General features: G+C 43.0%; 1 protein-coding gene across 4 annotated transcripts in view; it reads right to left on the bottom strand.

Moving 5' to 3' along the window:
- TBX1 (T-box transcription factor 1) overlaps positions 1-15,346 on the bottom strand; it is a 46,055-nt gene that overhangs the window by 17,936 nt on the left and 12,773 nt on the right. For all 4 annotated transcript variants that reach the window (XM_073675357.1, XM_073675366.1, XM_073675376.1 and 1 more), the window contains exon 6: positions 13,632-13,787. In XM_073675357.1, coding sequence (XP_073531458.1) covers positions 13,632-13,787 — 156 coding nt within the window. The remainder of the gene's footprint in view (positions 1-13,631; positions 13,788-15,346) is intronic.

The raw sequence follows: 15,346 nt of genomic DNA, 5'->3' as shown, positions 1-15,346 counted from the left end.
AATAACACACAGAGCACTGCATGGCCTGATATACTAATAACACACAGAGCACTGCATGGCCGGATATACTAATAATAACACACAAAGCACTGCATGGCCGGATACACTAATAACACACAGAGCACTGCATGGCCGGATACACTAATAACACACAGAGCACTGCATGGCCGGATACACTAATAACACACAGAGCACTGCATGGCCGGATATACTAATAACACACAGAGCACTGCATGACCGGATATACTAATAATAACCCACAGAGCACTGCATGGCCGGATACACTAATAACACACAGAGCACTGCATGACCTGATATACTAATAATAACACACATAGCACTGCATGGCCTCATATACTAATAATAACCCACAGAGCACTGCATGGCCTCATATACTAATAATAACACACAGAGCACTGCATGGCCTCATATACTAATAATAACACACAGAGCACTGCATGGCCTGATATACTAATAACACAGAGCACTGCATGGCCTGATATACTAATAACACACAGAGCACTGCATGGCCTGATATACTAATAACACACAGAGCACTGCATGGCCTCATATACTAATAACACACAGAGCACTGTATGGCCTGATACACTAATAACACACAGAGCGCTGCATGGCCGGATATACTAATAACACACAGAGCACTGCATGGCCTGATATACTAATAACACACAGAGCACTGCATGGCCTTATATACTAATAACACACAGAGCACTGCATGGCCTGATATACTAATAACACACAGAGCACTGCATGGCCTGATATACTAATAACACACAGAGCACTGCATGGCCTGATATACTAATCACACACAGAGCACTGCATGGCCTGATATACTAATAACACACAGAGCACTGCATGGCCTGATATACTAATAACACACAGAGCACTGCATGGCCTGATATACTAATAACACACAGAGCACTGCATGGCCTGATATACTAATAACACACAGAGCACTGCATGGCCTGATACACTAATAACACACAGAGCACTGCATGGCCTGATATACTAATAACACACAGAGCACTGCATGGCCTGATATACTAATAACACACAGAGCACTGCATGGCCTGATATACTAATCACACACAGAGCACTGCATGGCCTGATATACTAATAACACACAGAGCACTGCATGGCCTGATATACTAATAACACACAGAGCACTGTATGGCCTGATACACTAATAACACACAGAGCACTGCATGGCCTGATATACTAATAACACACAGAGCACTGCATGGCCTGATACACTAATAACACACAGAGCACTGCATGGCCTGATATACTAATCACACACAGAGCACTGCATGGCCTGATACACTAATAACACACAGAGCACTGTATGGCCTTATATACTAATAACACACAGAGCACTGCATGGCCTTATATACTAATAACACACAGAGCACTGCATGGCCTTATATACTGATAACACACAGAGCACTGCATGGCCTTATATACTAATAACACACAGAGCACTGCATTGCTGGATACACTAATAACACACAGAGCACTGCATGGCCTGATATACTAATAATAACCCACAGAGCACTGCATGGCCTGATATGCTAATAACACACAGAGCACTGCATGGACTGATACACTAATAACCCACAGAGCACAGCATGGCCTCATATACTAATAACACACAGAGCACTGCATGGCCTGATATACTAATAACACACAGAGCACTGCATGGCCGGATACACTAATAATAACCCACAGAGCACTGCATGGCCAGATATACTAATAACACACAGAGCACTGCATGGCTTCATATACTAATAATAACCCACAGAGCACTGCATGGCCGGATACACTAATAACCCAGAGAGCACTGCATGGCCGGATATACTAATAACACACAGAGCACTGCATGGCCTGATATACTAATAACACACAGAGCACTGCATGGCCGGATACACTAATAATAACCCACAGAGCACTGCATGGCCTGATACACTAATAACACACAGAGCACTGCATGGCCGGATACACTAATAACACACACAGCACTGCATGGCCTGATATACTAATAACACACAGAGCACTGCATGGCCGGATACACTAATAACCCACAGAGCACTGCATGGCCTGATATACTAATAATAACCCACAGAGCACTGCATGGCCTGATATACTAATAATAACCCACATAGCACTGCATGGCCTCATATACTAATAATAACCCACAGAGCACTGCATGGCCGGATACACTAATAACCCACAGAGCACTGCATGGCCAGATATACTAATAGCACACAGAGCACTGCATGGCCTGATATACTAATCACGCACAGAGCACTGCATGGCCTGATATACTAATAACACACAGAGCACTGCATGGCCGGATACACTAATAAAACACAGAGCACTGCATGGCCTGATATACTAATAATAACCCACAGAGCACTGCATGGCCTGATATACTAATAACACACAGAGCACTGCATGGCCGGATACACTAATAACCCACAGACCACAGCATGGCCTCATATACTAATAACACACAGAGCACTGCATGGCCTGATATACTAATAACACACAGAGCACTGCATGGCCGGATACACTAATAACACACAGAGCACTGCATGGCCTGATATACTAATAACACACAGAGCACTGCATTGCCTGATATACTAATAACACACAGAGCACTGCATGGCTGGATACACTAATAACCCACAGAGCACTGCATGGCCGGATACACTAATAACACACAGAGCACTACATGGCATGATACACTAATAACCCACAGAGCACTGCATGGCCTGATATACTAATAATAACCCACAAAGCACTGCATGGCCTGATATACTAATAACACACAGAGCACTGCATGGCCTCATATACTAATAATAACACACATAGCACTGCATGGCCGGATATACTAATAATAACACACAGAGCACTGCATGGCCTGATACACTAATAACACACAGAGCACTGCATGGCCGGATATACTAATAATAACACACAAAGCACTGCATGGCCGGATACACTAATAACACACAGAGCACTGCATGGCCGGATACACTAATAACACACAGAGCACTGCATGGCCGGATACACTAATAACACACAGAGCACTGCATGGCCGGATACACTAATAACACACAGAGCACTGCATGGCCTGATACACTAATAACACACAGAGCACTGCATGGCCGGATACACTAATAACACACAGAGCACTGCATGGCCGGATATACTAATAACACACAGAGCACTGCATGACCGGATATACTAATAATAACCCACAGAGCACTGCATGGCCGGATACACTAATAACACACAGAGCACTGCATGACCTGATATACTAATAACACACATAGCACTGCATGGCCTCATATACTAATAATAACCCACAGAGCACTGCATGGCCTCATATACTAATAATAACACACAGAGCACTGCATGGCCTCATATACTAATAATAACACACAGAGCAGTGCATGGCCTGATATACTAATAACACAGAGCACTGCATGGCCGGATACACTAATAACACACAGAGCACTGCATGGCCTGATATACTAATAACACACAGAGCACTGCATGGCCGGATATACTAATAATAACACACAAAGCACTGCATGGCCGGATACACTAATAACACACAGAGCACTGCATGGCCGGATACACTAATAACACACAGAGCACTGCATGGCCGGATACACTAATAACACACAGAGCACTGCATGGCCGGATATACTAATAACACACAGAGCACTGCATGACCGGATATACTAATAATAACCCACAGAGCACTGCATGGCCGGATACACTAATAACACACAGAGCACTGCATGACCTGATATACTAATAATAACACACATAGCACTGCATGGCCTCATATACTAATAATAACCCACAGAGCACTGCATGGCCTCATATACTAATAATAACACACAGAGCACTGCATGGCCTCATATACTAATAATAACACACAGAGCACTGCATGGCCTGATATACTAATAACACAGAGCACTGCATGGCCTGATATACTAATAACACACAGAGCACTGCATGGCCTGATATACTAATAACACACAGAGCACTGCATGGCCTCATATACTAATAACACACAGAGCACTGTATGGCCTGATACACTAATAACACACAGAGCGCTGCATGGCCGGATATACTAATAACACACAGAGCACTGCATGGCCTGATATACTAATAACACACAGAGCACTGCATGGCCTTATATACTAATAACACACAGAGCACTGCATGGCCTGATATACTAATAACACACAGAGCACTGCATGGCCTGATATACTAATAACACACAGAGCACTGCATGGCCTGATATACTAATCACACACAGAGCACTGCATGGCCTGATATACTAATAACACACAGAGCACTGCATGGCCTGATATACTAATAACACACAGAGCACTGCATGGCCTGATATACTAATAACACACAGAGCACTGCATGGCCTGATATACTAATAACACACAGAGCACTGCATGGCCTGATACACTAATAACACACAGAGCACTGCATGGCCTGATATACTAATAACACACAGAGCACTGCATGGCCTGATATACTAATAACACACAGAGCACTGCATGGCCTGATATACTAATCACACACAGAGCACTGCATGGCCTGATATACTAATAACACACAGAGCACTGCATGGCCTGATATACTAATAACACACAGAGCACTGTATGGCCTGATACACTAATAACACACAGAGCACTGCATGGCCTGATATACTAATAACACACAGAGCACTGCATGGCCTGATACACTAATAACACACAGAGCACTGCATGGCCTGATATACTAATCACACACAGAGCACTGCATGGCCTGATACACTAATAACACACAGAGCACTGTATGGCCTTATATACTAATAACACACAGAGCACTGCATGGCCTTATATACTAATAACACACAGAGCACTGCATGGCCTTATATACTGATAACACACAGAGCACTGCATGGCCTTATATACTAATAACACACAGAGCACTGTATGGCCTGATATACTAATAACACACAGAGCACTGCATGGCCTTATATACTAATAACACACAGAGCACTGCATGGCCTGATACACTAATAACACACAGAGCACTGCATGGCCGGATACACTAATAACACACAGAGCACTGCATGGCCGGATACACTAATAACACACAGAGCACTGTATGGCTTGATATACTAATAACACACAGAGCACTGCATGGCCTTATATACTAATAACACACAGAGCACTGCATGGCCTGATATACTAATAACACACAGAGCACTGCATGGCCTTATATACTAATAACACACAGAGCACTGCATGGCATGATATACTAATAACATACAGAGCACTGCATGGCCTGATATACTAATAACACACAGAGCACTGCATGGCCTCATATACTAATAACACACAGAGCACTGCATGGTCGGATACACTAATAACACACAGAGCACTGCATGGCCTGATACACTAATAACACACAGAGCACTGCATGGCCTGATATACTAATAACACACAGAGCACTGCATGGCCTGATATACTAATAACACACAGAGCACTGCATGACCTTATATACTAATAACACACAGAGCACTGCATGGCCGGATACACTAATAACACACAGAGCACTGCATGGCCTGATATACTAATCACACGCCTGATATACTAATCACACACAGAGCACTGCATGGCCTGATACACTAATAACACACAGAGCACTGTATGGCCTTATATACTAATAACACACAGAGCACTGTATGGCCTGATACACTAATAACACACAGAGCACTGCATGGCCTGATATACTAATCACACACAGAGCACTGCATGGCCTGATACACTAATAACACACAGAGCACTGTATGGCCTTATATACTAATAACACACAGAGCACTGCATGGCCTTATATACTAATAACACACAGAGCACTGCATGGCCTTATATACTAATAACACACAGAGCACTGTATGGCCTGATATACTAATAACACACAGAGCACTGCATGGCCTTATATACTAATAACACACAGAGCACTGCATGGCCTGATACACTAATAACACACAGAGCACTGCATGGCCTGATATACTAATAACATACAGAGCACTGCATGGCCGGATACACTAATAACACACAGAGCACTGCATGGCCTTATATACTAATAACACACAGAGCACTGCATGGCCTTATATACTAATAATACACAGAGCACTGCATGGCCTCATATACTAATAACACACAGAGCACTGCATGGCCGGATACACTAATAACACACAGAGCACTGCATGGCCGGATACACTAATAACACACAGAGCACTGCATGGCCTTATATACTAATAACACACAGAGCACTGCATGGCTGGATACACTAATAACACACAGAGCACTGCATGGCCTTATATACTAATAACACACAGAGCACTGCATGGCATGATATACTAATAACATACAGAGCACTGCATGGCCTGATACACTAATAACACACAGAGCACTGCATGGCCTCATATACTAATAACACACAGAGCACTGCATGGCCGGATACACTAATAACACACAGAGCACTGCATGGCCTGATACACTAATAACACACAGAGCACTGCATGGCCTGATACACTAATAATAACACACATTGCACTGCATGGCCTAATATACTGATAATAATAATAATACACAAAGCACTGCATAGCCGGATACACTAATAACACAGAGCACAACATGGCCTGATACACTAATAACACACAGAGCACTGCATGGCCGGATACACTAATAACACACAGAGCACTGCATGGCCTGATATACTAATAACACACAGAGCACTGCATGGCCTGATACACTAATAACACACAGAGCACTGCATGGCCTGATACACTAATAATAACACACATTGCACTGCATGGCCTAATATACTGATAATAATAATAATACACAAAGCACTGCATGGTCTAATATACTGATAATAATAATAATACACAAAGCACTGCATGGCCGGATACACTAATAACACACAGAGCACTGCATGGCCTGATATACTAATCACACACAGAGCACTGCATGTCCTGATAGACTAATAACATACAGAGCACTGCAGGGCCTAATACACTAATAATAAAACACCTGTCACTGCATAGCGTAATATACTAATAATAATACTACTACTACACAAAGCACTGCATGGCCTGATATACTAAACATAACACAGACTACTCCATGGTAGCAGCTGTAGTATATAACACATAGTGCGCTGCATGAGCTGCTGTAATATATGTAAAACTGTATGTGCGTTATATATGTAATATGTATGTAATGTATATGTTATATGTGTGTAATGTATATGTAATATGTATGTAATATACATGTAATATGTGTAATATATGCAGTATGTATGTAATATGTGTAATATATTTAATGTGTGTGATATATGTAATATGTGTGTAATATATATGTAATTTCTGTGTAATGTGTATGTAATATGTGTAATATATGGAATATGTGTGTAATATATATGTAATGTGTAATATATATGTAATGTGTGTAATATATATGTAATCTAATCTATAAAGCTGAATGTGTGTGTGTGTGTGCATGTATGTATGTATGTATGTATGTGTGTATGTCCTGGATTGGCATCTGCACCGTCGCATCTAGAGCCACAAAATTTTGCACAGTCACACGTCTGGACCCCGAGAGCGTCATAGGCTATGCTGTGAGGCGAAATTTTAACCCCGCGCGTTCCAATTTACCAAACAATTTTGCCCCTATCTACATAATGGGGAAAAAGTGAAAGGAAAAGTGTTGGAGGCAAATTGACAGCTGCCACATGTGAACAAGGGAGAATTAAAAAATGAGAGCGATGGTGCTAAAGAGTATATACCGTACAGTTGCTAAGGTGGGGCCCCGACATGGGATACTCATACTCACCACACACGGGGATATGAACACACACACAAAATGCGCCACACACTACCACGTGCTTGAACACATATACCACCCTCAGCAAACACAAAACTCATCTCACAAAGATTTATCAGGCTGCCAATAGCAACCAATCACAGCTCAGCTTCTATTCTGCTACAGTTAATTAATCTGAGCTGTGATTGGTTAATATAGGCAACAAAGGACATTCTCAGTATAACAAAGCTTGTGTAAGGTAATAAGATGTCAGTTAGGGTGTGTTGGTGGAAAGGCTGATGTCAGTCACATTACGTCTATGTGAGAGGATATAGAAACTGCCAGTTACAGACTGCTTTTTACCACAATAATGCCTCATAGGAAAAGGAATTTCATGGCACGAATGTCAGCTGATGCGAAAAGAAAAGCTGCATTACTGGCCAATGAAAAATGTGAAGACCGAGAAACAAGGCTGACACACATGAGAACAGCAGCTGCTTCCTCAAGAGCCAATGAACCTTCTGAGCAGAGGGAAGCGAGGCTTGCAGACACGAGAACAAGAGCTGCTTCCTCAAGGGCCAATGAACTTTCTGAGGAGAGGGAAGCGAGGCTTGCAGACATGAAAACAAGAGCTGCTTCCTTAAGAGTCAATAAACTTTCTGAGGACAGGGAAGCGAGGCTTGCAGACATGAAAACAAGAGCTGCTTCCTCAAGAGCCAATGAACTTTCTGAGGAGAGGGAAGCGAGGCTTGCAGACATGAAAACAAGGGCTGCTTCCTCAAGGGCCAATGAACTTTCTGAGGAGAGGGAAGCGAGGCTTGCAGACAAGAGAACAAGAACTGCTTCCTCAAGAGCCAATGAACTTTCTATCTATTTGTTTTGTGGTTTTTGTGTGGAGAATAAATTTTTGTTAACACATTCTATTTTGCTAACAGCAGTTATTAACCCGGGCGAAGCCGGGTAGTACAGCTAGTGTGTAATATATATGTAATGTGTGTTATATATGTAATATGTGTGTAATATATATGTAATGTGTGTAATATATATGTAATACGTGTGTAATATATGTAATGTATGTTATATATGTAATATGTGTGTATTATATATGTAATATGTGTTCAATATATGAAATGTGTGTAATATATGTAATATGTGTATAATATATATGTAATATGTGTGTTATATATGTAATGTGTGTAATATAGAGGGTAGTCCAAAAGTAGGTGGACAGAAAATGTAATAAGGTTATGAAGGGGGAGATATATCAAACATGGTGTAAAGTGAAACTGGCTCAGTTGCCCTTAGCAACCAATCAGATTCCACTTTTTATTCCTCACAGACTCTTTGGAAAATGAAAGGTGGAATCTGATTGGTTGCTAAGGGCAACTGAGCCAGTTTCACACATCTAATTTTCACAGATCTCCCCCAAATCTGTTTTCTTTTCAGATAACACATAATGGCAAATAATTTAAATACAGATCAAAGAAAATGGATTTTAACAGAGTATTGGAAATCTCAAAATGCTGAAACCGTTAGAGCAAATTGGGTTGAAACATTTGGTACCCAAGCCCCAAAGAGACAAAGCATTTACCGCATTCATGACAAATTCAATGCCACTGGCTCAATCCTTAATGCTCCAAAAACTGGTCGACCCAAAACAGTCTGTACAGAAGATAATAAACAACTTGTTGCTGAAACATTTGTTCAGAGTCCAAAAAAGTCCACCATAAGAGCCTCTTTGGAATTGGGAATTTCACGAGCTTCTATCATGCGAATCCTGAAATCTATTGGGTGGAAAGCTTATCGTCCACGTCTAATTCATGGTTTATTGGAGGATGATCCAGACAGGCCGCTGCAATTTAGTGTTTGATAAATCTCCCCCTTCATAACCTTATTACACTTTCTGTCCACCTACGTTTGGACCACCCTGTACAGTACAGACCAAAAGTTTGGACACACCTTCTCATTTAAAGATTTTTCTGTATTTTCATGACTATGAAAAATGTACATTCACACTGAAGGCATCAAAACTATGAATTAACACATGTGGAATTATATACTTAACAAAAAAGTGTGAAACAACTGAAAATATGTCTTATATTCTAGGTTCTTCAAAGTAGCCACCTTTTGCTTTGATGACTGCTTTGCACACTCTTGGCATTCTCTTGATGAGCTTCAAGAGGTAGTCACCGGAAATGGTCTTCCAACAATCTTGAAGGAGTTCCCAGAGATGCTTAGCACTTGTTGGCCCTTTTGCCTTCACTCTGCGGTCCAGCTCACCCCAAACCATCTCGATTGGGTTCAGGTCTGGTGACTGTGGAGGCCAGGTCACCTGGCGCAGCACCCCATCACTCTCCCTCTTGGTCAAATAGCCCTAACACAGCCTGGAGGTGTGTTTGGGGTCATTGTCCTGTTGAAAATTAAATGATGGTCCAACTAAACGCAAACCGGATGGAATAGCATGCTGCTGCAAGATGCTGTGGTAGCCATGCTGGTTCAGTATGCCTTCAATTTTGAATAAATCCCCAACAGTGTCACCAGCAAAGCACCCCCACACCATCACACCTCCTCCATGCTTCACGGTGGGAACCAGGCATGTAGAGTCCATCCGTTCACCTTTTCTGCGTCGCACAAAGACACGGTGGTTGGAACCAAAGATCTCAAATTTGGACTCATCAGACCAAAGCACAGATTTCCACTGGTCTAATGTCCATTCCTTGTGTTCTTTAGCCCAAACAAGTCTCTTCTGCTTGTTGCCTGTCCTTAGCAGTGGATTACTAGCAGCTATTTTACCATGAAGGCCTGCTGCACAAAGTCTCCTCTTAACAGTTGTTGAAGAGATGTGTCTGCTGCTAGAACTCTGTGTGGCATTGACCTGGTCTCTAATCTGAGCTGCTGTTAACCTGTGATTTCTGAGGCTGGTGACTCAGATAAACTTATCCTCAGAAGCAGAGGTGACTCTTGGTCTTCCTTTCCTGGGGCGGTCCTCATGTGAGCCAGTTTCTTTGTAGCGCTTGATGGTTTTTGCAACTGCACTTGGGGACACTTTCAAAGTTTTCCCAATTTTTCGCACTGACTGACCTTCATTTCTTAAAGTAATGATGGCCACTTGTTTTTCTTAGCTGCTTTTTGGTTGCCATAATACAAATTCTAACAGTCTATTTAGTAGGACTATCAGCTGTGTATCCACCTGACTTCTGCACAGCACAACTGATGGTCCCAACCCCATTTATAAGGCAAGAAATCCCACTTATTAAACCTGACAGGGCACACCTGTGAAGTGAAAACTATTTCTGGTGACTACCTCTTGAAGCTCATCAAGAGAATGCCAAGAGTGTACAAATCAGTCATCAAAGCAAAAGGTGGCTACTTTGAAGAACCTAGAATATAAGACATATTTTCAGTTGTTTCACACTTTTTTGTTAAGTATATAATTCCACATGTGTTAATTCATAGTTTTGATGCCTTCAGTGTGAATGTACAATTTTCATAGTCATGAAAATACAGAAAAATCTTTAAATGAGAAGGTGTGTCCAAACTTTTGGTCTGTACTGTATGTAATATGTGTTATATATGTAATTTGTGTAATATATATGTAATATATGTGTAATATGTAATATGTGTGTTATATATGTAATACGTGTATCATATATGTAATATGTGTGTATTATATATGTAATATGTGTTCAATATATGTAATGTGTGCAATATATGTAATATGTGTATTATATATGTAATATGTGTGTTATATATGTAATATATGTGTAATATGTAATATGTGTATTATATATGTAATATGTGTTCAATATATGTAATATGTGTGTAATATACATGTAATATGTGTGTAATATATGTAATATGTGTGTTATATATGTAATATATGTGTAATATGTAATATGTGTGTTATATATGTAATATATGTGTTATATATGTAATTTGTGTAATATATAATATATGTGTAATATGCAATATGTGTTATATGTAATATGTGTGTAATATATGTAATTTGTGTAATATATATGTAATATGTGTGTAATGTATGCGGTATGTAATATGTGTGTAATGTATACGGTATGTAATATGCGTGTTATATATGTAATATATATGTAATATGCGTGTTATATATGTTATATATATGTAATATGTGTGAAATGTATTCGGTATGTAATATGTGTGTTATATATGTTATATATATGTAATATGTGTGAAATGTATACGGTATAATATGTGTGTAAGGTATATGGTATGTAATATGTGTGTTATATATGTAATATATATGTTACACAGCACCCTGGAATTAATGTGAATCATATGAATAACACTCAGGCTGCACTGCATGCACTGGTTATTCTCTTGCAGCTGGTGTAGCAGTCTAGCAGTTATGTCTGTGGGCAGTGATGGGCTCTTCCTTGGTGTGGGCAGTGATGGGCACTTCCTTGGTGTGGGCAGTGATGGGCTCTTCCTTGGTGTGGGCAGTGATGGGCACTTCCTTGGTGTGGGCAGTGATGGGCACTTCCTTGGTGTGGGCAGTGATGGGCACTTCCTTGGTGTGGGCAGTGATGGGCTCTTCCTTGGTGTGGGCAGTGATGGGCACTTCCTTGGTGTGGGCAGTGATGGGCACTTCCTTGGTGTGGGCAGTCATGGGCTCTTCCTTGGTGTGGGCAGTGATGGGCACTTCCTTGGTGTGGGCAGTGATGGGCACTTCCTTGGTGTGGGCAGTGATGGGCTCTTCCTTGGTGTGGGCAGAGATGGGCACATCCTTGGTGTGGTCAGTGATGGGCACTTCCTTGGTGTGGGCAGTGATGGGCTCTTCCTGGGTGTGGGCAGTGATGGGCACTTCCTTGGTGTGGGCAGAGATGGGCACTTCCTTGGTGTGGGCAGTGATGGGCACTTCCTTGGTGTGGGCAGAGATGGGCACTTCCTTGGTGTGGGCAGTGATGGGCACTTCCTTGGTGTGGGCAGAGATGGGCACTTCCTTGGTGTGGGCAGTGATGGGCACTTCCTTGGTGTGGGCAGTGATGGGCACTTCCTTGGTGTGGGCAGTGATGGGCACTTCTTTGGTGTGGGCAGTGATGGGCTCTTCCTTGGTGTGGGCAGTGATGGGCACTTCCTTAGTGTGGGCAGTGATGGGCTCTTCCTTGGTGTGGGCAGTGATGGGCACTTCCTTAGTGTGGGCAGTGATGGGCACTTCCTTGGTGAGGTACACCAGGCCTGGCACATCTATGAAAACAAAGAGGCAGATTTGTCCAAACACCGGTGATTGACAGCTCCCAGTGGGGAGGTGACTGGAGTCAGAGAGCGGGGGCTCCGGGTTTACATAGGGAATGATCTCCCTGTGGGGTTCAGCCTTGTTTTCCTTCCCTCCTGTGTCCATCACTTCGTTATGGCCGGAGCTGCTCTCTGCCCCCAAGTCCTGGAGCAGATGGACACTAGGCAGGGGCTGCACGTAGTGACAGGAGGGGCATTATCAGCAATTACCAATACCACGGTGTAATGGCCGCTATTATGGCAGCCCCGGCATTATACAGCGCACTGTAAGAGGCTGCGGCCGTCTGGGCCTCACAGATATGGCGGGAAATTCTCAGTCAAGTTTGTAAAGAGACTGGAGGAGGGAATTACGGACGGAAAGCGGTGTCCTGTGCGGCGGCCTCCCGGCCGGGTAACGCTGCATGTGGCATTATAAACTATCGCCATTAGTCAGCCGCCATTACTCACCCGGTGGTTCTGATAGGCGGTGACGGCGGTGAAGCGGGTCTCCTCAAACACGAACGTCTTGAAGTTCTCCTCCGCGTATTTCTCGCTGTCCTTCCGGGGGTCCACGTACACCACATGGAAGCGCGGCTGGTACCGGTGCATGGAGTTCAGGATGATCTGAGGAGAAGAAGCCCGGACAGTCACCACACATCCCCCATAATGGCTGCCACTGCCCCTCAGAGACTCCTAGAATACATACTGCATAATGTGTGAGCCGGCCATGGGATGGAAAGCCGAGCTCAGCTCTGTATCAGCGAGCAGCCATGGCATAATGGTGGGGGGCAGCTGGGGTATCCACAGGTATGGGGGGCAGCTGGGTGCCCCGGGGTATGGGGGCGGCTGGGTAACCCCTGGGTATGGGGGGCAGCTGGGGTATCCCCAGGTATGGGGGGCAACTGGTGTATCCCCGGGTATGAGGGGCAGCTGGGGTATCCCCGGGTATGGGGGACAGCTGGGGTATCCCCGGGGTATGGGGGACAGCTGGGGTATCCCCGGGGTATGGGGGGCAACTGGGGTATCCCCGGGTATGGGGGACAGCTGGGGTATCCCCGGGGTATGGGGGGCAGCTGGGGTATCCCCGGGGTATGGGGGGCAGCTGGGGTATCCCCGGGTATGGGGGACAGCTGGGGTATCCCCGGGTATAGGGGACAGCTGGGGTATCCCCGGGGTATGGGGGGCAACTGGGGTATCCCCGGGTATGGGGGACAGCTGGGGTATCCCCGGGGTATGGGGGGCAGCTGGGGTATCCCCGGCGTATAGGGGGCAGCTGGGGTATCCCCGGGGTATGGGGGGCAGTTGGGGTATCCCCGGGTATTGGGGACAGCTGGGGTATCCCCGGGTATGGGGGACAGCTGGGGTATCCCCGGGTATGGGGGACAGCTGGGGTATCCCCAGGTATGGGGGACAGCTGGGGTATCCCCGGGTATGAGGGGCAGACAGACATGAGAGATAATCACTATACAAAGTCTTGACTATAGGTAAATAATGGGAAAGTAGATATAATAGAAGCATAAAATAGATTGATATCCAAATTATAAAGATATAAATACACAATATATTGTAGAAAGGCAGAAATAATTAGATGGAAAAAAATAGATACAAATCTATTCAAATAAATGTAGTCTATAGATAAATGATAAATATAAATGGAAAAGTAACAAAAAAAAAACCCCAGGTGATAGATACAAGAATAACAGATAAAGATGAATCATTTATAGAAAGGTAAATATAGAAATAAGGACTCATGTGAAAATATAGATTGTTGAATAATAAAAAGTTATAAGGGAAATACATAGATAATAATAATACATAAATAATTGAGGCATCAATATATCAAGATTAATAAAAGATAGATACAAAAATAAAAGCGTATGTGCAGCACCAGCAAAGTTTGAAGGGTAACAATCCTCCCAGGCAAGAACCAGTCCTCCAAATATAGCAAAAAATGGAGGCAGCACCACAGTGCAAAATAAACTGAGAGAAAGGTCCACATTTTGGATCGCAAGGTTACCATTATGGGCTATTAAAAAATCTACTTTTTTTTTCATTTTTTTTGCATTGGTGTGCTGCCTCCTTTTTTGCTTTATATAGATAGATATTAGATATATATTAGATAGATAGATATTAGATGTGAAAATATATATTGTTGAATAATACAACGTTATAAGGGAAATATA

Source organism: Phyllobates terribilis, unplaced genomic scaffold (genome assembly GCF_046119375.1).
Source record: "Phyllobates terribilis strain yellow unplaced genomic scaffold, ASM4611937v1 Scaffold_1__5_contigs__length_1240528914, whole genome shotgun sequence".
In the NCBI taxonomy this organism is placed as follows: domain Eukaryota; kingdom Metazoa; phylum Chordata; class Amphibia; order Anura; family Dendrobatidae; genus Phyllobates; species Phyllobates terribilis.
Note: the sequence above shows the minus strand (reverse complement) of the source record. Positions and strands in the feature narration are given on the sequence as shown.